Below are 25023 nucleotides of genomic sequence, written 5' to 3' on the forward strand. Positions count from 1 at the left end.
ACCTCAAGTTTCTCCACAAGATGTTTCAACGTAAAGTGCTCCCAGACAAAAACTAAAAACGTTTAATCCCATCATTAGGTTAAGCTGGAAAAAATGTCCCATCGAGGTTCTTATACAAATCTCCACAGATCTCCCAGACTCTGAGAAGTGGCCCTCCGTTAGAATTTTATGTGGGTCAGTGTCTTCTATAAGAGGGTAGGCAGAGCAGCTCGTTAAATTAAACCCCTCGTATTTATGTTTACCTGGTGCCGGTGTTCACTAAAGAATCGTCATAGGAAGGCTAATCACAATTGCATTTGGGTACTGAGTTTAAAGTTTACAGAACCCCGCGCCTGTCGTCGTCGTGTCGGGTTTCCGGCCGCAGGGAAAGTGCGTCCGCACTCCAGCGCCCCTGCGCGGGTCCGGGCGCCGCGGGAGCCGACCGCGCAGGCCGAGAACACCCGGAGTCCACGGCCTCCCGCTGGCAAAAGGCGACCCGCCGGAAGGTGCCGACCTGGCCGTCCGGAGCGCCCTAGGGCCGGAGCGCCAGCCGCCGACCAGCGGGTCAGAGGAGCCTCTGCACTCGCGATGCTGGCCGGCGTCGTCGCCTCCGCCGCGCACGTCCACCCGGGCGGCAGCCTGTCCCGGGACACTAGCTCCGCCGCCCCTGCCCTGCCTCCCAAGCACTTGCGGGACCCGCCAGCCTTCGGCGCCTACGGCCGAGCGCAAGGCGAGGAGGGGCGGGGCTCGGCGTCGGGCGGGGCTCGGGGCGGGGCCAGAGGCGGGGCCAGTGCGCGGCGGGACGGGCGGGGCTCGGGGCTCGACTTGGGGAAGGATGGGGCTTTGGGCCTATCGGCGAGTTGGGCTGGGGCAGGCTTGGCGCGCGGCGTGCAGAGGCGAGGCTCGGCGCTGATTGGTGTTCAGAACTGCCCGGCGGGGCCGGGGGCGGGGCTCGGCGCGCGGCGTGGAGTGGCGGGGCTCAGCGCTGATTGGTGTTCAGGACTGCCGGGTGGGGCGGAGCGGGGCGGAGCGCGGAGCCGGACGCGCGGCGCGGCTCTCCCGGCTGCGGCCGGCTAGCGGCCCTTCCCGCGGGCGCATTTGTGGGGCGGGCGGCGGACGAGGTGCGGAGCAGCGGGGGCAAGTGGAGGACGTGCGGAGCCTGGTGTCGGGCGGCGGGAGCCGGTGAGGTCAGAGTCCCGCCTCTGGGCCCGCGCAGGAGGGCTGGCGGTGGCGGGGCCGGGCGAGGCCACGATGAAGCCGAGCGGCGAGGACGCGGCGGCGCCCGCGGGGGGCCCCTGGGAGGAGTGCTTCGAGGCGGCCGTGCAGCTGGCGCTGCGGGCGGGACAGGTGAGCGGAGCGCCGCGTCCTGCGGACAAGGCAGCCGCGCCGGGCTGGCGCGCTGGCCGCTGCACGCCCACCCGGAACTTCCGCAGGTCCCCGCAGAGGTCCCGTCGGCCGCGGGGAGCCCCGTCCTGGAGCGCGGGCGTGCGGGGGCTCGGTGCGGGGCAGGCAGGCCCTGTCCGGCGGGGTGCGGTGAAAGAAGCCTTTGTGTGTGTCCTGGACACACCTCCCGTTTCCCTTCTCCACCCCGGCAGCAGGGGCACTGAGCACCCCGTTTGTCTCGTCCCGGGGTGCGCGCAGCCCCTCTCCTTAGGCAGTCGAGTGGCTAACTGTAGGTCACTTGACCTTTGCGTTTGAGAGGGTCGGTTAGAATGTGAAAATCCCTCCAAAGCTAGAATACGGCAGCTGCTTGTTTTTAAGGACCTGTGTGTGAATTGATCCAGCGGCCAAGTCGAGGGTGTGGATGCCCCGGGATTAAATCCCCGGCGAGTGGAGATCTGGCCGGGTTGCTAACCTCTGGATCCAAACTTACTCTGACCACAGCCTGAAGGTGGTTCCACTCAGTGATTGGCACAGACTCAGTGTTCGGGAGGAACTTGTCGCACTGCCCGGAAGGATGAAAATCGAGCAGCAGAGCTAAAGAACACCAGCGCCTGGGGTTTAAAGTGGAGTGCAGCTCCTCGCTTTCCTTTCTCATTTTCGTGCGTTTGTTCCCTGCCTTTTCCTCGGTATCTTCAGTAGTGCCTGGCATCACAAGATCGGAGTGAGTGAGTGTTGGTTCTCCCAGGACTGTCGGGGCATGTTAGCTTGGTAGGAGGATGGCTTACTCCTTATTCTGCTGGTTAATCTTCCTCACTGAGTGGACGCGTTTTGTGTTGAAGGGCTTTCCTTCCTCTGGTTTTAAGGACTGTAAGGGATGCATGAATTGAAAAGAGTGTTGTGAAACTTCACTCTGTCTCCATGGCCTTTCTAGAAAAGGAGGATCCAAACCTTCCTGCAAGTCTGATGGAGCTTGCAGCTTCATGGCGAACATTCTTCCTGGAAAGCAGATCCGGTGTGTGCAGGAGGAGCACTAGCTCTCCTTTCCCTCCCTTCCTGCCTCGCTTCCCTTCCAAGAGTGAGCATCATCAGGATATTTAGGAACCTTTAGACTCCACCATAAAACTTTTCTTCCTTGAGGCTTTGAGGAGAAGCCCGCTTAGGATTCAGACACTACTGTGTAAACCCTGGTGATTTAAGGTATGGGTTTCTGTGGTTTTCAAATTTAGATCCTTGAAGAAACAGAAGGTTTAATTAAAAAAAAAAAAAATTTAAAAAATGCTCATAGAGAGCTTGCAATATGGCAGGAACAGCTCTAAGTATCTTACGAATTTTAGCTTAAGAGATAGTTTATGTTTTTGCAACTTGCCAACAGCAAAAAAGCTTTTTAAAAAGAAGGGGAGGGGTGAAATAAAATTCTGCCATTAGGGGTCTGATCAGGAAGCCCAGGACTCCAAGGCTCCCTCTTGGGCATTATGCTGATGCTTCCTGTCTGCCAGGCAGTCGGCGGTGGGTGAGAGAATGGCCAGAGTGGTCTGTGGCTGGGACAGAGAAGCCACCGGAGGTCATCACTACCTGTGGAAAGAGGGGCAGATTGTCTTAAAAATGTTCTTACAGTAATGGGGTGCTAACTGGAGAAAACATTGCCTTCAGCCACATAGGCCAGTGAGGGATGAAAAGGTAGTGAGTGGTGATCCATTTTCAAGTCCTCTTGAAACTAAAGGCATGTTTGGCACAGTCACCCTAGCCCCGAGTGCCCACCCTGTCACCAGTACCCAGCGTTCTGCTGTTTTATTGCTTGCTGCACTGAGCTGTTCCTCAGACTGAATCTGGGTTCTACATGCTGAAAGGTGGGGAGAGCGAAGGGAGGGACCTCCCAAGGGACAAATGTCCGCTGCCCCTGATCCCTCAGACACTGGCTCTGGTGAAGGCAGCCCCACCTCCCCATTCCCTCACCTGCCTTCCTCTGGGCCTCTCCCCCTCCCATTCCTTTAGTGTGTCTGGGAGCCATCCCCGGCCTCCAGTCCCACCCACCCACAGCACTGCAGGAGGCTCCTCCTGGACTGTTGGGCTCTTGGGGAGGGTGTGACTACAGCCCCATTACCAAGTGCAAGTAACAATATTGATTGAAATGGGTGTTTATTATCTTTTATGTGAACAAAAAAGTATCTTAGACACCTGTGGTTTTTTAATTTCTCTGCAGGGGTAGATCCAGGTTTTGTTGGGCCTGTAGTTTAGACAATTTATGGGGCCTTTTTTAAGAAAATACAAAATGACAAATTCAAAATTACATACAGCAGTTATTTATTTAGAATAAGAATGATCACAACTGTAAATTTTAATATGCAGATATCACAAAATACATAAAAATGATAATTCACTGCTTCTCCGTCTTCCGTAATACTTTTTTCTAACCCCCCCCCCCTTTTTTTTTGCTTTATGCTCTTTGCATCTTCAGATGACAATGACTTTGTGGTGGTTTGTATCAAGAAAAATGAAAGATAAATTTAGCCTTTTCTGTAGCATGGCTGATTGAAGTTTGTTACTGATAGTTTGGGAAAGCTTATTTAGGCTTCAAATTTGTTATTGGTAATGCCCTATACATTTTTAGGATTGCCGTAAAATTGAGAACCTTCTATCCGTTTTCTTTTATGTATTAGCCATAAGACATGGAAAAGTTTTCCACAGACTGGCTTCTGGCTCCATGCGGTTGAAGGCTGGTTTCTTTTTGGCTGCTGTGCACAGGCTCAGAGGCTCCTCCTCTGGTCTTGTGTGTCATATCAGCGTGTCAGGTCAGTCGGCGTGGCAAGAGCAGAGAGTAGGAGCATTTCTAGAAGCCATTCCTATACAGGGTGGCTAACAGTAACTTACAGACAGATGGAACTGCAAACCACACAGATACACCCATCAAACCCAAAGTAAGTGCATCTCTACTCAGCTTCCATTTAGCCAAAACTGCCCGTATCCGCTCCAGGGCCACCTGACACAAAGTTTGGTGGAGGGAAGATCATCGGGGAAAGAGTCAAGGTTAGATCTACAGTCAGAATAGCTGACTTCTGCACGTTTAACACTTCTAACACCAAGAAGTGTTAGCCTACGACCTTGTGGACACTTTGCTGGGGCCTGACGCTCAAGCCTCATTAACGTCACAGTAACTCACCTCTGTTTACTTGTAGCAAAGTCTCAGGCCAAAGGAGAAAAACAAAAACCCGGTCCTCTGCCCTCAGTACTACAGACTTCCTCCTTCTCTAATTGGCCTTACACACCTCTGCAGATTACTTTGCCCGAGGCCCAGCCTGGAGAAGTGAGGCCTCCTGTCCTGACACCCTCTGATGGGCCAGCCCTTTGTGCATCCAGGTCCAGCAACTCTGCTTGGCACTTTCAGAATGCCCACTGCCTTTTCCTGCCTTTCTTCTGGCCTATGTTTGCTGGAGACCATACCCCTCTTCAGGAACAAGCGCCCGTGCCCCTTCCTTCACTTCAGCCAGAGGGGTCCCCTTCCTAAGTGACCTTGCCCATCTTTCCCGAGCCTGTCCCTGGCCTGCCACATTGTGGTCTTCACAGCTTGCTTCTCTCTGGTCTGGGTGGTGTGCCCTTCACACAGTGGGTTCTCCAAATGCAGCTACTCTCCTGCCCACCTCTGGCTGTCCAGAGCAGAAAGCACTCGGGGGTAGGCTCTGACCCCCACGGCATCCACTTGTCTGTCTTGCTTTGCCAGCACACTGTTTTGATTTGTGATCTTCATTTTTACCGGTTATTCACACAGGGAATTTGGTAAGTGAAGCAGTAGTGAAAGGACCATCGTGAGGGACAGCAATGCCCTGTTCCTTGCTCGCACCCTCGTCCTGTCTGCAGGGGTCTCTGGTTTCAGTGTTCTGGGAATCACACTTATTTCTTATGTAGTATGTTTCTGCCACTCTTTCTTTAAGTCGTCGGCTTTAGACATTATATGTTAGTTATGTGTTACGCTGTGTAGCTGCTGTTCCTGTTTGGTTCCATTTGTCGTGGTGGAGACAGGGAGTACAGCTGTATAACATTCTTTTCTTTCTTATGCAATTTATATTTTCCTTCAAGTTCAAAAAAAGTTTTGTGTTTTCATTTGCTTAGTTTTCTGTGAAAACTATCCAACTATCCAACTCCCCAGAAGAATTTTAATTATCTTCTCGGTGTGGTTAAACTCTTGGGGTTCCTTGCTGCAGAGCAGTGGTCCCCAAGCTTTGGCATGCATCAGAAGCAGTGGAGGGCTTTCAAAAGTAAGCTGGGTTCCACCCCCAGGGTTTCTGATTCACTAGGTCTGGAGTTGGGCTGAGAATTAGCATATCTAACATATCCTGATATTGATGTTGCTGGTTTGGAGATGTGCTTTGAGAAACACTGCTGTATAGTATTTTATTATGTGAGTATTAACTTTATTCATCCAATTCTTGAGGAAACTTTGGATAATGCCCAGTTTGGAGTTAACATGAATAATGTTGCTATGAACATTCTTGCAAGTGTCTTTTGGTTACATATGCACGCGTTTCTGTTGGGCATATATTAGTAATAGCACTGAAATTTTTGTGTCATTGGGAATATAAATGCTACCAACTACATAGTTCTCTAAAGCAGATGTACCAATTTAAAAGCGACCTGCAGTGTACAAGGGTTCCTGTTGCTCCACAACTTCCTCAGCACTTGGTATAGTCTTTCTTTTCTAGGTTAGCCATTCTGATGGGTTTTAGGTGTTATTTTATTGTGGTCTTAATTTGCATGTACCAGATGACTAAAAACATAAATGTCTTTACATGTGTTTATTGGATTCTTAGATCGTCTCTGCTCTTTTTTTTTTTTCTTTTTCTGACCAGTAAGGGGATAGCAACCCTCGGCATGGTGTGTTCTGCACCACGCTCAGCCAGTGAGCGCACCAGCCATCCCTATATGGGATCCGAACCAGCGGCCTCAGCGCTACCAGCGCCGCACTCTCCCGAGTGAGCCATGGGGCCGACCCTCTGCTCATTTTTTAAGTGGTGGTGCTAAAACACTGATTAGAAATTTATGCATTCACCCAACAAGTATTTATTGAACAACTTTGGAAAGGACTTTAGCCTCTTCTCCCAGTATGACATGAGATTTTGTGCAGAGCCCTGTGTGGGGCCCTGCCACACTGTAGAGGGCCCAGAATTGAATATCTGATAGGAAGCCAAGCAAGAGAGGAGGGTGGATTTGACTGGGATGTACGGAGCAAGGTGGTGAATGAGATTTATTCTGAAGGCTCAGATGACAGAGTTTGCCACTGCGTTGGATGTAGGGTGTGAGAAAAAGACAGGATCCAAGAACGACTTCAAGGGTTCAAGCCTGAAAAACTGGTTGAATGGATTTGCCATTTCCCAGGTGGTGAAACTGCAGGAGGAACAGGTTTGGAGATGGAAGTCAAGTGTTCCATTTGGGGCATGTTAATTGTGAATTGCCAGTGGATTTCTAAGTGAAGGCGTTGAATTTGAATGCAGAGTTGAGGGTGGAGATGCAGTGTGGAAGTCATAGGTGTGGAGATAGTGTTAGGGCCACGCCCAGGACAGTAGGAGAGCAGGCTTGACTGCTGAGGGGCTTCACGCCACAGCGTGATCTGAGTCCTGCTCCTGCTTTTCTCTTTGGGTAATTCTTGGATGCCAGTATGAGGAGATCTTTTCTTGAGTTGTTCATTTCTCCAGAAAAAGTTCCCCTACTCTCCTGCATGGGCAGAACACACCTGCTGCTGGAGGAAGACAGACTTCCCCCAGGCCCTTCTTCAGTCCTCTGCTCACCTGGCCCCATGCCTCCAGTTTCTGCTTAGCTACATGGGGGGTGGCGGGGCCTGCAGGAAGAATTCAAAAACTTTTGCTAACATTTAAAACATCAACAAAGACAGAATTTCTGGCAGGTGCAGATAACAGCTGCCCCTATGGGTGGGTGAGAGGTGCATGATCTCCAAGTGTCTAGGGCCCTCTGCTCCTGACCCTGCCTGAGATGTCAACTGTTATTTTCCTTATATAACACTGTGATAACAGCGATGTATTTCCTGTGCCCATTTTCCTAACAAAAGCTGTTTGAGAAAAGTGGGAAGGAGCACCTTTTTCCCAGAGACGTGTGCACCTGCAGCCCTCTTCTTAGCCATTCAGCCCAGCATGATAGGTAGTTGATGAAGTCCCTCCTGTGCCGCACCTAAGGAAAGGCTGGTGGAGACCTCAGCCCCCACAGAGACTGAGATGTTCACTTGCTAACCCAAATGAAGTGCAGACTAGTGGAATCCCTGCCTTTGGGCTTAGGGAGGTGGTAGGCTGATATCACTTAGCCAGGGGATAGAAGAGTTGCCACACCCAACCCCTGAGCCCTAGGGGTGGAGGACTGGTTGGGGGAGCAAGTGAGAGGCGCCGGGAAGCAAGGCTTGGAGAGGGAAAGGGGAGCTAATGAGTCCAGGCTTCCCCCTCTGTTCTGCCCTCATGCTGGGCCTGAACCTAGGGCTGGCCTGGTTTGCATCTTCTTTCTCCTGTGGGGGCAGAGGGGAGGCATTGCGTGCATGAGGCTAAACCAGTCTCAGGATCCTGTGTCCACTGTCCCAGCTCCCCCCAGCCTACAGAGAGCATTGCAGGATTGCAGAGGCCCATCTGCTGCCTGGCCCCCTGGCCCAGGAGCTCATGTTCTGGCACAGGAGATGGGAGCACAGTAAATCATGATCACTGCGTGCAGGAGACTGTGAGGGAGGTCATCCTAGGGCCTGGGAGACAGGACAGCTTCCTGGAGGAAGTCTCAGCTGAGTGCATCTTTAAAAAGAAAAGCCGGAGTCAGCTAGATAATCTAGGTGATAGGTTATGGGAAGGGGGAGGGTTGAGGGGAAGAGAAGAGGTCAAGGCCAAGAGAGGACCTGAAACTGGGAACGGTGCTGTAGCTGCAACACCAAGACCTGTGTGGAATGCACCTGGCTGAGGCTCGCTGCCAAAGGGAGGAGGGCCAGGCACAGGCAGAGAAGCCCCGGGGACACAAGGAGGCCCTGGCGCTGAGAGCAGACTTGCAGGTGGGCCCAGTCCAGATGTGATACTTGGTGATTGATTGTGAGTTGGGGTGGACTCGGTGAATTGTAAGTTGAGGGAGACCTAGGAATAAAGAACTCCGGTTTCTGGCTTGGGCAGCTGGATGGATTTGTTGTTTTAGAGAGAACTGTGAATGAACCAGAGAGAGGGATATGGGAATCCTGGGTCGGTCTGATACCTGTGGCTGGGGGGGATCATCTCCATTTAGCGATTGAGGATCAGGACCACAGTACCCAATCTCCTGCGCTGAAACCTCCTTTCCTGCACTTTATAGCTGTGTGACCTTGAGCGACTTTTGAGCACCTCAGTTTCTGCCTGACAACAGTTATTATCCTCAGAGTTGTGGTGAAGGTTAACTGAGTGGGGACCTGCAAACTGCTCAGAGCAGTGCCTGGTCAGAGCCTGCCCTCAGTAGGGGTGAGCACAGCACCCAGCTCTTGGTGATGCGGGTGCGAGGGCACCACTGAGGGCAGGCTCAGGCCCCAGTTCTTGTTAACACCCACTTTTAAGGAGTGATCTGAGGGGGACGAGCTGCAGAGTGGTGGGGAGAGAGGAGGAGAGCCAAGAGGGAGTACAGTGGTCACAGGGGCCCTCTGAGATGTGAAGGATGTCCCCTGGATTCCGCATGGGAGGAATCATCAAGGCTGCTTCCAAGGGGTGTTGGGGGCTGAGCATGATGTAACCATAAGCCTGAGGAACCTGAGCCACGAGATTGAGGAGATGATTGAGATTGGAGAGACTTGAGACCTGCCAGCCTGAGAGCCTAGGGCTATCTGGGGCTCCAGTACTCACCTCTGCTCTGACTGGCTCTTCCTCTTCTTCCCACGGTTACAACTGTGCAGTAATTTGTGATGTATTGACAGTTGTGAACTGCTGACCATGTACGCCATGTGACACCAAGTGATAACTATGTTATTACCCAGGTATCTGGTGAACTTCTAGGTTCTATCAATTGTAGTGTGTATTAGTAGGGTTCTCTGGAGAAAAAGAACCCATACAAGGTTGACCCATACACTGGAGACCCAGGGAGTGCCATTGTTCCAGTTCGAACGCCATCAGGCAGGAAGAGCTAATGTTGCAGATGGAGTCCCAAGACCATCTGCAGGAGAGGGGAGGGTCAGTTTTTTATTCTGTTTGGGCCTTTGACTGACTGGATGAAACCCACCCACATTAGGGAGGGCAGTCTGCTTTACTCTACCCATTAAAATGCTAATCTCATCTAAAAACATCCTTGCAGAAACACTCAGAATAGTGTTTGACCAAACATCTGGGCACCCCATAGCCCAGTCAAGTTGACACATAAAATTAACCATCACACCACACTTATTTGTATTCACATAAATCTAGAACCTAAAATACGTGGCATATCAGCAGGCCCACACCTTCTGTAACCATGTTTTCCTGATAGAAGAAAAGGGAAAGACATGTTACTGAAAACTCCACTTCTGGCAGAGTCCTTTGGGCATGCTATCTGGTGGTGATTGTGCAGAGTCCAGGTGCATGTACAAGTTGCTCTGCAGTGATGGGTATAAAGATTGCACGGGGACAGCAACACAAGACCGAGGTGGTGTACAGACAAGAAAGAGTGTGTCGGCTTTGGATGTCTCTGCGGATGCTGATGGTATTCCTTTCTTTAGATTTGAAATTCAAGCTCCAGTGACTTGATGCCCATGTTATATATGTTAAACATTAACAGAATGTTATTTGGAGAGAGAAACCCAGGCCAGGAGGTCTGTGAAGTGAATGCTTAGTGAGTAGCTGAGAAACATTAATGAAAAAACAGCATACACTAACATTGCTGGTAGTATGAGGATGTTTAAAATATGTGAGACTGAGAAAAAATAGTGTGGTAAAGGGCTTCAGCAGGTAACTTACCACACACACACACACGCACACGCATACGCACACGCACACACGGTTGTCTTCTGTGGGTGTGGCTGTGACTGAAAGGAGGGCTATTTGAGTCTATACTTATTTATTTTAAAAATACAGCACTTGATTGAAAATACCGTATCATCATCTTTCCTCTCAGAGCAGGAAATTTTATGAATTAAAGTTTTCTTAACCTAGTAATTTAGTATTCTGTTTGAGATTTGCACACTGTGTGTATGGAGGTTTTTGGTTTTTGTCAAAAGTCATTAAGTTTTGTCAGATACATGTTCTCACAAAAAACTATTTAGAGCGCTAAAGGTCTGTGTGTGCATATAAATCAGTTTGTGTACCAAGACCTCTACATACAATTCCTTGTATACTTCCTAAAATGACCCAGTGTCATGGGTGCCACTGTCACTACAGATGAGGAGACTGAGGCTCATAGAACCCAAGTGGAGCTTGACGTCAGATCTGTCTGGCTCTAAAGTATGGTTTGTTCTCTGTCCTCCCTACTGATGTTATGAAATTGGTGAAAACAAGAATTACGTTCCAGATGGGAATTTTTCACATGCATTTTCTTCATGAAGAACTGCAGGGTGTCTGAGTTGTTTTAGGTTGGCCGATTGTGGGTAACTCCCTGGTAACTGGAAGAAAGCTGATGTGTGTGGCGCCCTGTGCACAAAGTCTATCAGATCCACCCAGTAAAGCCCCATGGCAGGGCATATTGCTGTCACTGGTCACCTTGCCTGGGGAGGAAAGGGGGTGGGGCCTGGAGCTACTAGGCTGGAAGGCAGAGTTCCTGCCCTCGAGAAGCACAAAGACCAGTGGAAGGTGCAGGGCAGTGGCTTGGCAGTGACCAAATGCCGTGGGCTGTGCAGCGACTGACCCAGGAGAAGGGCCTAAGCCAGGCTGGTGGGTGGAGGGCCGCACAGACGTGCTGGGCTGGAGGCCAAGTGGGCAGAAGGGCAGGCAGTAGTTGGAGACGTCATTGCTGGCAGAAAGGACATCTCCAAAGACACAGAGGTGTGAGTGGAGGACACCAGAGAGTTGAGCCTTCGCGTGGGGTGGCCCAGGGTGGCAGAGAGTTCTGCCCAGGCTGGGCACGAGAGGCCTCACACCTGAGCCAGACAGCAGCAGGGTGGGAGAGACTGGCCTGAGGGTTTTCTAGTGGGGCACGTGCAGCACAGCAAGCCCCACGGCTCTCCTTGTGACTTTTGCCCACAGAGAAAACCATCAGAGCAACTGCAGGAGTAAATGTGAAGACAGAGATGAACAGCTGATTTATACAGAGAAGGCGATGCACGTCTTCCCTGCTGTGTGGTCTGTGGCCAGAGCCCTGCTCCTGTGGCACACATGCCCAGATCGCAGCAGGCATTCCTGGCGTGGCCCCTCACCACACTGGGGCTGCCGTCAACACTGGTGAGCTCGGACATGGCTCCGCAGGAGCAGTGATTGAAGTCATGTAGATTTTAGCGGACTGTGAGCTCAGTGTGCTGCAGTCCAGCAGTCTTCCTCCGTTCAATCATCAGATGTTCTCAGAGGCCCTGCCTGGGCTGCACAGGCACCTGTGGGAGGCGGAGACAGAGGCGACAGTGGTCCTGGAGTGGGGTGGAGTGACGAGACTTAGGAGGCAATAAGAGCTGTGGGAGCCAGTCGTGTGGTTTGCACAAGCGCCATGGTCACAGTAGGGGGCAAATGCTGTGCTGTGCCCATGGACACTGGAAGCGCCTTGTATAGGAGGTGACATGTGAACCAAGTCACAAAGGAGGAGAACAGGGGGCCCAGGAGAGGCTGATGATGACAGTTCTATCCGAAGGAGACTCCCAGTGAATGGTTGTGTCTGGCTGGGGCGTGACAGTAGTGGAGGGAGGGCGATGGAGATGAGGAGAAGTCAGGTAAGGTCTGCAGGTGCTGCCATCACAGAGCTGCTTCGGCTTCCTTCCCAGAAACCAGTAATGGAAGCTGGTCCAAGTCTCGCTAGCAAGTGGTGCTGGGTGGAATGGCCTGCTTCATTAAGACCCTCCGGACCCGGGTTCCTTGTCTCTCATTGTTCGGAGGCCTGATGCTGGGGCTCCTGCTCATTCTGTGGAATTCCATTTGAGCGCCTCCTTTTGAGCATCACCAGTATGCACAGGGCCTGACACGAGAAGGCACTCAGTAAGTGCTTATGAGAAGCTTGCAGAATGTGTCACGGTGGCAGAGGATGTCAGCAGGGTAGCTGGGTGATTGATAGTACTCTCGAGAGAAATACAGAATTTTTAGGTGGTAGCAGGTTTTGGAGGAAAGATCTAAGGTCGTTTTTAGGTGTCCTGACTTTGTCATTGTGGTAAGGGAGACATCCAGTGGTTACCAGAGACAGAAATGGAGAAGAAAAGCCTGGCTGGAAGTGGAGGTGGCTTTTTATTTCACAGACCAGAACTGGTCCTTCCTGGAGTGTCCAGTGGCTGGTTAGCCACTTGCCACACCTTCCTGTCTGGGTTTCCTGGGGGTTCTTGGAATCTCAGCAGGCTGGTGGGGAAGTACTGGGGCCCTGGTGCCGTCTCGGTCTTTGCCCCTCTATTTAGTCATGGTGGGTTAGACCAGATGCGCTGGGAGCCTGCACAGCTGCAGAGCCTCGTCTGAGCTCAGCTCTGCAGGCCCAGCAAGCCCCTCGGCACCTTGGAGTGTCCCTTGGTGATGGTTGACTGCCCTGGCCCAGGGCAGCAGTGAGAGCCGGCTTGGTTCCTGAAATACAGTTCAGCTTTCCCAGGTTTCTCAATAGGAACATTTGCAATCTGGATTCATGAGCATATCCCGTTTTATGTGATTCGTAAAGTGAATTAGAGAAAAGAAGTTTTTACTTTACACCAAAATCTCATAAATTTGAATTCATGGGATTATGTGGGGCAAAGTGTTTTGGGCAGTTCCTATAGATGAAGTTTTATGCTCTTTTTAAAACCACTATGTTTTTGTTTTCCATCAAAGACAAATATTGTACAGGTAGACAAACTAACTTCAAACAGTGAGTCTGTCTTGTAAAAAGAATAATGGCTGGGTAATTAAGGTTCACTGGAAACTCAAAGTCCTGGGTGTAATGTTAAGCCCTGAGGTCTGCCAGTGACGGCAAAAGTAAGTGGTTCACAGGCCCACACCCACTGCCCTGTCCCCACCGCACGCCAGGGTCAGAGTCAGCCTCAGAGAAGTGCAGAATTCGTCTGTCTGGGTGGGAAAGAGGGATGCTTGCAAACTTAACCCACCTCCTGTACTTGTATTTCAGATCATCCGAAAAGCCCTTACTGAGGAAAAACGTGTCTCAACAAAAACATCAGCTGCAGATCTCGTGACAGAAACGGATCACCTTGTGGAAGATTTAATTATTTCTGAATTGCGAAAGAGTTTTCCTTCACACAGGTGGGTGTATGCTCCGAGGAGAGCACCCCAGTAGCACTTGCTACACTCATGAGGAAGGCCAGGGGGGGCTCTGCCTGTTGTCACGAGGGGCACATGTGACCCCGGTCCTTCACCTGCATAGTAAGCAAACTGACCGTTGTTTGCATTCTTAATATATCACCTTACAAGCACTGAAGAGGCTGTACTCTACACCACACGCCCAGGGAGGGCTCCCTGCACCCCTGTGCTCAGCCCCTTCTGCTTTCCCGAGGGACCCAGTAGAAGCACGACCCTCCCAGGAAGCTAAGCATTGATATTCCCAGCTGAGGAGGGTGGGACGCAGAGTGGCACTGGCGGCTGAGTGGGGCCCCATCCACTGCCAGCGTATAGTGAAGCATGCTTCCCTCGCCTAGGCAAAGTACACGGGGACACTGCCACCGCTGGGCCCCAGGGACCTCTCCCCATACAAGGCCTTTACGAGGATGCCTCCCTCCTCTAGGGAAGTTCTTAAACTTTTTGGGGTCACTCTATGGAGAATTTGATGCAAGCTATTAATTATTTCCTCAGAAAAATTCAAATATTTACACAGCATTTTGCCTGTAGTTCCTAGGGAGCCATGGATCCCAGATTAAGAACTCTTATTTAGCTCTTAGGGGATCCTCATCACTGCCCCCCCACACACACACACGTCCCCCGCTTCAGTTCTGCGGAGCAGATTTTGAAAACCAGTACCTTGGGCGTAAGGAGTGTCTTTTCTTTCTTACGTCGAATCTCTGAAGGGTGTTGGATTCCTAAAACTGGAGTAGTGGTTGTTGGTTTCTGGGCACAGATTATTGTACTGTCGGGTTCCATGTTCACATGGACTTAGGTATATGTAAGGCAGTCTCCCTCAGCGTCTGTTTGGCACATGGGGGCTGAATACATTTTTTCCCGTGAATGATTAAACGAACAAAAGCACGAGCCAGGGTGAAAGCATGCACCTCTTCTTTTCCTGCTGTTTCTTTCTGACTAGTTAAGTTATCCCAGGGTTGCCAGCTCTCCCTTTGGAATTCTCTCTGCCTATAGGTTGTGTTTGTTTTGCTGACAACTTTTGTATTTGAGCTTCTCTTGTTTTATTTTTTATTTGGTTTGAAGTAAGGATCCCTGGCATATGTTATAATGTTTATAAGCTCTAAAATGTTTGAAACTTTTTAAAACCTGGTTTTAATTAAATGGCAGTGTCAAAAGAACTTATCATACAGATCACTTTTATTCTTTGAGAAGAAAAACACTATAGTAAGCAATAGCTATTTCTAGGACTTTATTAACTCTTTTGGTCTGGAGGTTTCTATGGCTGTGACAGAAATGAGGGCTGGCCTGTCTACGCAGGATCTGGCAAAGGCTTTGACGTCACTGCAGGACCAGGCTCAATGAAGTTATCAGGACTTCTGACATGTCTCCATCAGGTTACTAGGACAAACTGCATTCTGAAAATGCATGCCCTGTTGTCCCTGTTGGCAACAGTTGCTAGTGGCTTGGGTCACTACTGTGTAAATATATGGAGTGGATACTATTTGTACAAGGTGAATTTAAATACTCAGTGCTGTATACACAGGGTAGAAAGTCACTGTATCACGAGATAAGCACAGATGCCCACACCTTTACCCTGAGGCATTCTGGCCACAGGGACCACTAGGCTCTGGAGCCCCTTTGGAAAACTATGACCCAGAGTGGTGGATCTTAAGTAGGGTATATGTCAGGCTTACCTGGGGAGCTTCCCCAGCAGGCCAATGCCAGGCCTCCACTTCTAGAAAAGCCCCCTGGGAGAGTTAGATGCTCACACTTGTCCAGGAACCAGTGATTGAGAGCAGAGGTTCCCAAACTCCAGTCCACACACTCATGCTGAGCCCATCCAGGCCCACGAGGGCCAAAGACTCTGGCCTATGCACAGTCAGCTCCAGGCTCTCCATCACGCCCTTCTTCCTGGGCTCCCAGGCAGACACTGGGCCACAACCGAAGGCTGGCTATTGGTTCTCAGATTCTCTGCTTCATTTGCCTTGGAAAATTCAAATGAAATAGTTATTTTTCAACATATGTATGTGAAGTTTAATTTTTTGCCAATGATGAAGATTAAAAAGAAAGTACCAGTATCTTAGACATTTAATTGTCTTTTAGATCATACACAAATTGATGTATTTGCAATGAGAAAAAACTGCATATGTATTATAAAATAAGATAGTATGATGTAATTTTTCTGCCTTCAAAATATTTAAATACATCCCTTAATATGTTAGCATAAAGTTGTTTATCATCCTTTCTTAGGAAGGACTTTTATTCTGAGCTTTTTCCTTCCTTGTTTTTATCTTTCATGAAACAGTGTTAAAGATAGATTGCAACTGTTTTCTTCATAATAAAATACAAAACAACCTGATCTGGACTCACTGCTTTTATTATTTTATTTTGCTCATCTGTGAAATCCCATCTTGGGTCCCTGACTTGGAATACAGACGTCGACTAAATCATAGAATGATAAGGTTAAAACTTGCTTCTGCCCTCAGCCCTCGCAGCTGTGGCGAATCACTCCACTTTTCAGAGCCCCAAACTCCTCACCTATGGATGAGGGACCCGAGCACGGTCATCCCTTAGGTCCCAGCACTCGCTCTTAATTGTGCTGTGGTAATGACAGACAGAAGCCAGGAAAGTGAGGTCAGGAGTTTCCAGGTTGGGTCTTTGAAGCACACTGTTGACATTAACCACAGTAGCTCAGTCCCAGTCCAGGCCTGGTTTTCTTGGGGGCTAGCTAACCTTGTTTTTGGAGGATGGTTTTGAGTTCATTTGTTCAGTAGAATCACCGCACTGTTATTGATGTAAACTGGTCATTGTCCCCTTCTGCTGAGCAGTCTTGTCAGAGATTGCCTGGGTTGGCTCAGGAAGAGCAAAGCTGGAGCCACTCTGTGTGTCCAGCTGCCTTCTCTGCCCTGGTCTGGGACCCCTTGGGGGACATGGTAACCCAGCACCCTGCAGCGTGCCCAGCACAGAGCAGTATCTGTCGAATGCATGAGTCAAACAAACCATCAACCTTGATGTGGAAAAACTGTTCCTGGCCACCACCAGCGGGACATTTGCTGCCAGTCATTTTCCTGCTGTGGTTTGCACCAGGCACTCATGTCATTTCCAGGCAGGAGCCCGTGGGGACGGCTGCTGGGGGCCAAGTAACATTAATCAGCTCCTTTGTTGACTGAGGGGATGATTCTGACCTTGTCACAGAGTAAACAGACTAAGTGGCCAGAAGAAAAAAGGCACGTGGCTGTCAAAATTACAGGGAGGGTTTGTTATAACTATTAGAGGGAAAAAAAGTTGTTAAATCATACAGCAGAATGTATCATTCCAACTTGTTACCAAACTTTTAACCTTAACACAGTTGCTGTTTTCCTCTTGTCTACTAGAAAGACTTATGACATGTTTTTTGAGCTCTCTGAATTAATCACATACATTGGTTTTTTTCTATTTATGTTATGGATTTTATGTGGATGATCCAAAGGCTTTTATGAAGGGCTCTATTATTTCACACCTACGTCTGCCCAGGGTAGTGTCTGCAGAGCAGACTCCCCACTCCCACTGTGCAGAGTTGTAGAATGTTCTCTCCTGTTCTGTAGGTATTTCCTAAATGAAGAAAGTCAGGTTTAAGTAAATTAAAATTCTGTGTCTCTCCCCACATACCAGGGAAGGACTTTCGGTGCCTCAAAGACTGGACATCGCCCACGCCTCGGTCAGCCTTCAGAGGCCTTGCCCCTGCTGCTGTTGCGGGCATGAGGCACGCAGGGAAAGGCGAGGTCTCATCCCAGTTTCAGACGAGGTGGGCAAAGAAGAGGAGAGAGCTCTAGGGCATGGAAAGTCAACTGCTGAAAAAGTTTAGGGCTCAGCATGAGCATCTTGAGTTATTCCCATCAAAAACATTATGCAGAACATATGCCTTGCCGACAGGAGCGTACCGTTGCTGCTGTAGAACAGGCTGCTTGGTGAACCTCTAGACAGTGTCCTACACATTTGGTGAACAGACCTCATGGCCCTGAGTGTCCTAAGGAGCCCATCAGCGTGCTGAGAGGCTGGCCTTTGGGCTGCAGGGTATGTTTAAAGCTACACACATGTTGGCTGTTACTGCCTGGAGACCTGCGCTCCCTTCTCCTTCTGGGGCGCCCCAACTGTTTCCTCTCCAACTCCTCAGGTTTCAAAAGGAGAATAATCGCACATTCCTCCTGAGTTTCCTGGGAGCTTACCTTTGCGCATGAGTTGTTTCTGTTCCCTTCTTGACGTTAGTCCTATATTTTCACTGTTTAATCAACCTTGCGCCCAATTTAAGTTTTGGCACTTCCTCCTTGTATATGTGTGTTTTTAGGGTGTAGACTGTTTTCTTTAAAAACATAATTGTAAGCCATTTCATGAAAGGGAAATCATATAGCTACAGAAGCAGACATTGAAAACAGATGAAGTTGCTTAAATTTAAGTCTCTAGCTAAGAAAGTGGCATAGCTAATAACACTGGGGGCCGCCACCTAAGTGGAGTAATTCTTCATGCACATCACCTGCGCTGCTGCTCTTGTCCACGTCGGCCCTGCCACCAAGTCTTTCTCCTGCCATTTGTTCCATCTAGACTTGTTTGGGGAGCACCAGTCCCTGAGCAAGGATTCTGGTTGCATGCTTGGATAGTGTGACATTGGGGCCCAGGGAGGGGCTGATATCAGAGAGGCAGTTCCCAAAGGAGAAGCTTCTGGGGGCAGGCTGCCGCCTGAGGTCTCCAGGCCCCACTCCTGGTGTTGCCAGTGCTCCCAGCCTCAGTTGTCCTGGTCTTCATGGCCTAGCACCTTGCCTGTTCATTCGTGGGTTCCTCCAGGGAGCCACAGGTGGGGGGAAGGGAGGACACACCAGCCTGAAGATGATGTATGGGTATACTCATGGTATCGTGCATGTATTTTAGATCATTTATCTATGGGAGAGAGGGCTAGATTACTCTGTATATGCATGAATTTATAACCTGTGAAATGGAAATGATGGCCCTAGAGTGTTTGGAGACCAGGATGGCTACAGTGTGCGTGACAGCACTGTGTATGGAGAGGTGACATCTGAATGCATGCAGGGTGCTTGCTATTGTCCCCACAGACTGTCTGCACTGTCCACTAGGGTAGCCACCAGCCCTGTGTGACTGCTGAGCACTGGAAATGTGGCTAGTAAGAGTAAGGAGTAGAATCCTTCATTTTATCTAAATTTAAATAGCCTTTTGTGGCAAGTGGCTACTGTAACGGGCAGAGCAGTTGTAGAGGTTTTTGTTTCAGTCTTTTCATTTACAACATATTGTCCATCTCGTCCTCAAGTTCACTGATGCCATGTCTCGGGTGGCGCAGTTCCTTTGGGAGCCCTCGGGTAGAGGGGCGGCCTGTCTGGCGCCACGCAGCCAGCTGAGGACTTTGGCCCAGGACGCACCAAAGCCAGCACGGGACGGAGGCATCTTTTTCACTCATTTTATCTTCTTAATAAAAATGTGTTCTCTCAGGTGTCCTTGTCCTGGGGTGCAGATGAGGATGTGGCACAAAAGCCTAGTGGGAAACCTCTCGGCAAGGCTGTGCGTCCCCAAGCACAACAAAGGTCTCACAGCCTCTAGGCCCCGCCCAAGGTGGACATGGGGCGGCGGGTGCTGTCCTGGGGTGTGGCGCCTCATCCTTTCTTTCCTTCCGAGGATGACTCTGGGAGGTTCCGGCTGGCAGGGGCGGCCAGGAGCACACCTGGCTGCAGGTGCATGTGTATGGGGTGGAGGGGAAGGAGGAGGAGCATGAGCTCAGGAGGCTTTGTGTGGCGCTGTGGTGCCATTTGCTGAGGCCCTCACGAGTAGAGCGAACCAGGAGGCCCTCCTGCAAGCTCACCGCAGACGCTGGTTGTCCTGTTCGGGTCCCTGCTTGAGGGGTGGTGGGCTAGTGAGGATGGTTGGGGGCTGGCTGACAGAGGAGGGGCTGGCACAGGGCCCACTGCAGAGCATGTCCCTGAAGGAGGGGAGCATGTTGGGGGCCACTTGGAGGAGCGAGGATCTGCACTGGAGGGTGGAAGCGGGGAGGAGTTTCCTAAGAGCCTCACAGCTCCCCACCTGCTTTCAGGAGGGGATCTGTGAGGAAACCTGTGTGTGCAGTTCAGGGGTCCAGGCTGCAGGTGCACTCAACCCTTGTCGCCTCAGGGTGGACCACTGCCAGTAGGAGAGCCACAGCCGAGTCCCAGCCTGCCAGCCTGCGGTCCTCACGCTCTTCTCTGCTATCTCTCATCCACCTCCTCTCCTCTCAACTGAAGACAAAACAGACTTTAGCTTCTGAAGCTTTGCTGTATAATAGGATCTGCTTCCTAGTGTTCCTCACTTGCACTTCTCTCTGTCTGGCCCCCTTGAGTTCCCTGGTGTGCTTCCAAAACATCCACACCAAGGTGTCCTGCTGCACAGGTAGACTGGCAGACAGAGGGAAAGCAGATGGTCTTTTACAGGCTGCCTCTGACCTGGAGAAACCATAATGCAGTCTCTTTGCTGCGCCTCCTTTTCTGAAATGGGACTGGACGTAATTTGCAGCGTGGGCTTTGCACTTGACACGTTTTCTCAGGCTCAGCCTCTCCTCTGCAGGTTCATCGCAGAAGAGGCTGCAGCCTCTGGGGCCAAGTGTGTGCTCACCCACAGCCCAACCTGGATCATTGACCCCATCGACGGCACCTGCAACTTTGTGCACAGGTGAGCAGAAGCAGGAGCACTTCCACGGCAGGCTTTAACGTGTCCCCGCCTCTGAGTCGTCTTTTCAAAAGCAACATTTTTAATGACAGGAGTATGTAAAGAAACCTATATAGTATGTCAATAGTCTCTTTAAAAAGATGATTGAATCTTGCTGTTTTTAAAATAAGGTTTTCCATTTGTGAGAGACTGAGAGTGTTGAAGGAAATCTTCATTTGTTTAAAAACCATTGTTTAAAATGTTGGGTTGAATTTAAGAGGGACCCCTTTAAGGATTCACCCTAGAGAAGCAGGTAGGGTGTGAAGAGAGGCACATAGCAAGTGAGATTTGAGAGCTGCCCTTGGAGACAGGAGGTCAGAGGGTCCCTTGGGAGGAGGGGAAGAGAACTGAGCTGCAGCACTGGGGATGCGACAGGACGTGACCACAGGAGCTCTCTGACAGTGGGATGCGTGTGGGAGCCATGTGTGATTGTCCAGGGCCACACACAGGTGGCCAAGGACCCAGGGCACTGAACATGACGTGGCTTCCCCAGAGAATGGTCTCCAGCTTAACTATGCCCGGTGGCCATGGAGAGATTCCCATTCCACAGGCCCACCAGAGCTGCTGACAAGGGGGATGTCACTATTACTAGAAGGGCTGTGGCCCAGGGCCCTTCTGCACACCACCCCCACCCCCTAGAATGGGGTCTGGCCTTTTGGGAGGTCTCTGTGGCCCCTTAGGTGTCTGAGAATCAGAAAACTTATTATTACAATCATAACTAACTGGGTGTCACATGGTCATGTTGAACTATATCCGCCTCCTGTGCCTTTCAGAATGCTGTTTTCCTTCGAGGTTAGCTGTCTTAACAACATGCTCAGCTAAGTCTGTCTTGGAAGCAGTTAGTGAAATTTTAGGAAGTAGTTTGTAAGAGACCAACACGCCCAGAATGTAGAAAAGCCCCGTGTGCCCAGCACACAGCAGCTCTGAGCACTTGCATCCAAGTGTCACCATTCTGTTTTCCTTTGCAGGTTCCCAACCGTGGCAGTCAGCATCGGGTTTGCTGTTCACCAGGAGGTATGTATTGCAGCTCAGGGGCTCCGGGGGCCTCATCTGAGCTTCCTTTAGTTGTCCTTCCTTCTGGCTTCAGCCTCTTTTTTGCTCCTGTTCTGCTCTTTGCAGGGCCTGCATCATGCCTAGTAAATCCAAGTCTGTGGTTTTCAAATCTGGGAAAGTAAACAAGCACAAACCACTTTTGGGGTGTGCAGGTTTGGGGCTCGTGGCTCGTCCTCATCCCCTGCAGTAGGCTGGCCCTTGTTTCCACCATGGTCTCTTCATGTTGCTGCCGTGGAAGGGGAGGTCCTGAACAAAAAGTCCCAGCTGGTCTCCATCTGACCCCTAGAGTGTGTGACCCAGTCACAAACAAGAAGGAGCACCTATTTTTGGAGAACATTTTAATTTCAATATTCTATTTATCTTTTTCCAGCTGTTAGTATGAGAACATCGCTCTTTCAGAGTTCCCATAGGCCTTGTGAACTAAGCAATATCATGGGACCTGCAGGAAAGGCCTGGGGTGGAAGTTTAAATTTTATTAATTAGTTCAAGCAATACATTTATTTATTTATTTATTTATTTTTTTTTTTTAAAGATGACCGGTAAGGGGATCTTAACCCTTGACTTGGTGTTGTGAGCACCACGCTCAGCCAGTGAGCGAACCGGCCATCCGTATATGGGATCCGAACCCGGGGCCTTGGTGTTCTCAGCACCACACTCTCCCGAGTGAGCCACAGGCCGGCCCCAAGCAATACATTTAAAAGAGCCTTGATTTCTCTGTAGTCACTACAGTTTTATTTATTTATTTTTTATTTATTTATTATTTTTTTTTTTTGGTGACCGGTAAGAGGATCGGAACACTTGGCTTGGTGTCGCCCGCACCACACTCAGCCAGTGAGCGCACCGGCCATCCCTATATAGGATTCGAACCTGCGGTCTCGGAGCTCCCAGTGCCGCTGTGCTCCCAGCGGCCCTACAGTTTTATTTAAACAGAGCTGGATGGCCTGTGTCTCTCAGAAGCACCCTCCTTTAGAACAGCCTCTGTTCATCCAAACCTTCAGTGTCAGTACAGATTCCCTAGCACAGAGCTGAGAGATGTTTAGAGTCATCTCAAAGTGCTGACATGGAAGATAAGTAAGATTTTAAAATTGGAATTTGGGTAGGGAGTTAATCATTCGCTTGTTTCTCTGTTAAATGTTGTCACCGAGGCAGTTAGAGTGGGAGGCCGAGCAGCACCTTGGGGTATCGCTCATGACCCCCGATGCACACCTCACCAGCAGCTATGAGGTGCATGTCCTCAGCCCGTGTCTGTCCCGTGTGCATCCCGTGTGCACAGTGGCTGGACACGGGAGGTGCCAGCTCATCAAGGGGCGTGCTTCCCCTTTCCCCCTGCCCCCGGGATGCAGGGCCAGGACGTTTTCCCAGCACAGGCTCTCAGAAACCAACACCGTTCTCAAATTGACCTGCATTTGGGAATCCCTTGAAAGCCTGGGTACTGGTAGGGGGAGGATAATAAGTCTTGCTAAAAAGCTGCAGGCTCCCGTACCTGTTGGCCAACTCACATGCCCCCAAATAAACCCCTTTTCTGTAGGATGGGGTGTCCATTCCAGGGCCGGCCAAGACATTTCTGAAGCACATGGCCTGGGTCTCTTTTCATTTTCCAGAGAGGTGAACACTTGGCTGACCCCCAAACCAAGCTCACTGCTCGTTAGCCCTGAGTGGTGACACGCAGGTAGAGGAGCACAGCAAATTGAACTGGCACGTCCTCCTCCATACGGCCTGTCCCTTGCCGTGGTGCCTCTCACCTGATGCACACAGCAGGGCTGCTGCCTTGTGCTGCCTGCCCCGCCATGAGTCCCTCTTGGGTGAATGGCTTCTCTCTTCCTGGGGCTGTCCCTGGCTCTCTGATTCTGCTGGCTGTACAGATGCATTCTTAATTCTTCACACATCAGCAATCTTGAGGGTTTCTAAGGAGGTTTGATTAGTCACAAGTAGCCTTTTCCCCCCATGTTAGTTTATAATATAGTTTTATTAGTCTTATATTTTTAAATATAGTTATTTAGTAAAAGAAAGCTTGCTTTCATGTCCAGGTCTGGTTTTTAATCTAGGCACTGATTTTTCATTTCCTTTGGAAGGTAATTCCTGTCAACCGTCACTACATCAGTCTTAATACCTACAGCAGCCTTTGTCTTTGAATTACTGTGTTATTTTCGGTGTCAAACAAGTGACTTGCGTTTGTTTTCTTCTTGCCTCTGCACCCTGCAGCTTGAATTTGGAGTGATTTACCACTGCACAGAGGAGCGGCTGTACACGGGCCGGAGGGGCCGGGGTGCCTTCTGTAATGGCCAGCAGCTCCGGGTCTCCGGGGAGACAGGTGGGGCTCCATGTGGCTGGACTGGGTTCATGTCAAGTGGAGAAGTGTGTGTGGGATGCTGAAAGTCACTGTGTCACAGGACTGGGTGGAAGTCTCCTGCTGATGCTTCCCTCTCTTTATACAAACATTGTATCCCCAGTGAGTGAGACAATTCTGGATCTTAATGTTGTTGTTGATGTGGCCAGGAGCTTTAAGTCTCCTTTCTTTCATGCTCACGTCCTTTATCTTCACCACTAAAAGCAATCCAGTTGTCAGTTGCGATTAGATCTATCGTGGGACTGGGTGAGTAGTCCAAGGCCAGGCATGGTCAGGAGCTTGCCCTGGCCCTCAGAGCATCCAGGCACCTCCGTGGTCCTCGTGGCTCCAGGTAGTGTTGCCCAGGTGCAGTCTGTGGCTCCCTGGGTGTGAACTATCAGCAGTTGGTTTCAGTTCTGTGAGAAGACAAACAGCTACGGGATGAGCTGTGGTAATAGTGTTGTTTCCACACACCTCAGACCTGCCATTGTAGTTCCGGCTTGCCCTTGCTTTCCTTAAAGCAGGAGCTCAAGGACATCTGGCAGCTCTTAGAGGGGGCCGTGGCTGCACTTAGCCTGCCAGGAACTGCATGGAACTGCCTGTGGCTAACGGTATGACAGTTCAGGTCCTTCTGTCTCTTTCTGGCCTTTCTCCCACATTCATTAAACTAGTGGTATTTTATTGCATTGTGGGACAGGTACGGTAGGGGACAAAAAAATGCCAGACAGAAAGAGAAGAGCTCCAGGCTGGAAGGAGCTGGATGAGACGACTTTAAAAGCTCCTGAATATCCACATGTCTGGGTTTGAAAAAGTAGAAAGGCTTCCTCATTTCTAACTCGCCCATCTCTGAAGGTGGACGTGATGAAGTGCCCCCACCCCAGCCTGGTTCCTTCCACCTGCTGACCAGCAGCATGAGCCTGAAGGTCTCAGCCCCCCTTCTGAGCTCCCCTCTGCACCTGTTTCTGGTCTCTGTTTCCGAGTCCTCTCCTAGCGCCCTTTCTTTGTTGTCTCTGTGTTCCACCACCTCCCTCCCCGCTGTCACCTGTGTATGGGGGTCTTGGCAGCAGCAACAGGGACAAGTGTGCATGCGGCTGGCCAGGTGGTGGTGGGACTGTGGAGAGCAGCAGCTGGGAGAGGGAGGACCCGGGCCGTGGGGGCGGCAGGATGCGTCTGCACCCACAGGGAACAGCCACACACACACACACACACACCCCGCTTCTCCTCTCCTGAAGT

The 25023-nt window shown here is 50.5% G+C and overlaps 1 protein-coding gene across 2 annotated transcripts in view; it reads left to right on the top strand.

The window, feature by feature from the left end:
• The first annotated feature begins 1066 nt into the window (after positions 1-1066).
• Positions 1067-25023, top strand: part of IMPA2 (inositol monophosphatase 2) — a 41088-nt gene continuing 17131 nt past the window's right edge. Inside the window, exons 1-5 of one of the 2 annotated variants that reach the window (XM_063077117.1) lie at positions 1067-1326; positions 13531-13664; positions 20271-20375; positions 21380-21425; positions 23667-23775. In XM_063077117.1, coding sequence (XP_062933187.1) covers positions 1231-1326; positions 13531-13664; positions 20271-20375; positions 21380-21425; positions 23667-23775 — 490 coding nt within the window. In that variant the 5' untranslated portion in view covers positions 1067-1230. The remainder of the gene's footprint in view (positions 1327-13530; positions 13665-20270; positions 20376-21379; positions 21426-23666; positions 23776-25023) is intronic. The other variant, XR_010021504.1, reaches the window with a different exon arrangement.

The sequence above is a fragment of the Cynocephalus volans genome, chromosome 13, assembly GCF_027409185.1.
Source record: "Cynocephalus volans isolate mCynVol1 chromosome 13, mCynVol1.pri, whole genome shotgun sequence".
NCBI lineage: Eukaryota > Metazoa > Chordata > Mammalia > Dermoptera > Cynocephalidae > Cynocephalus > Cynocephalus volans.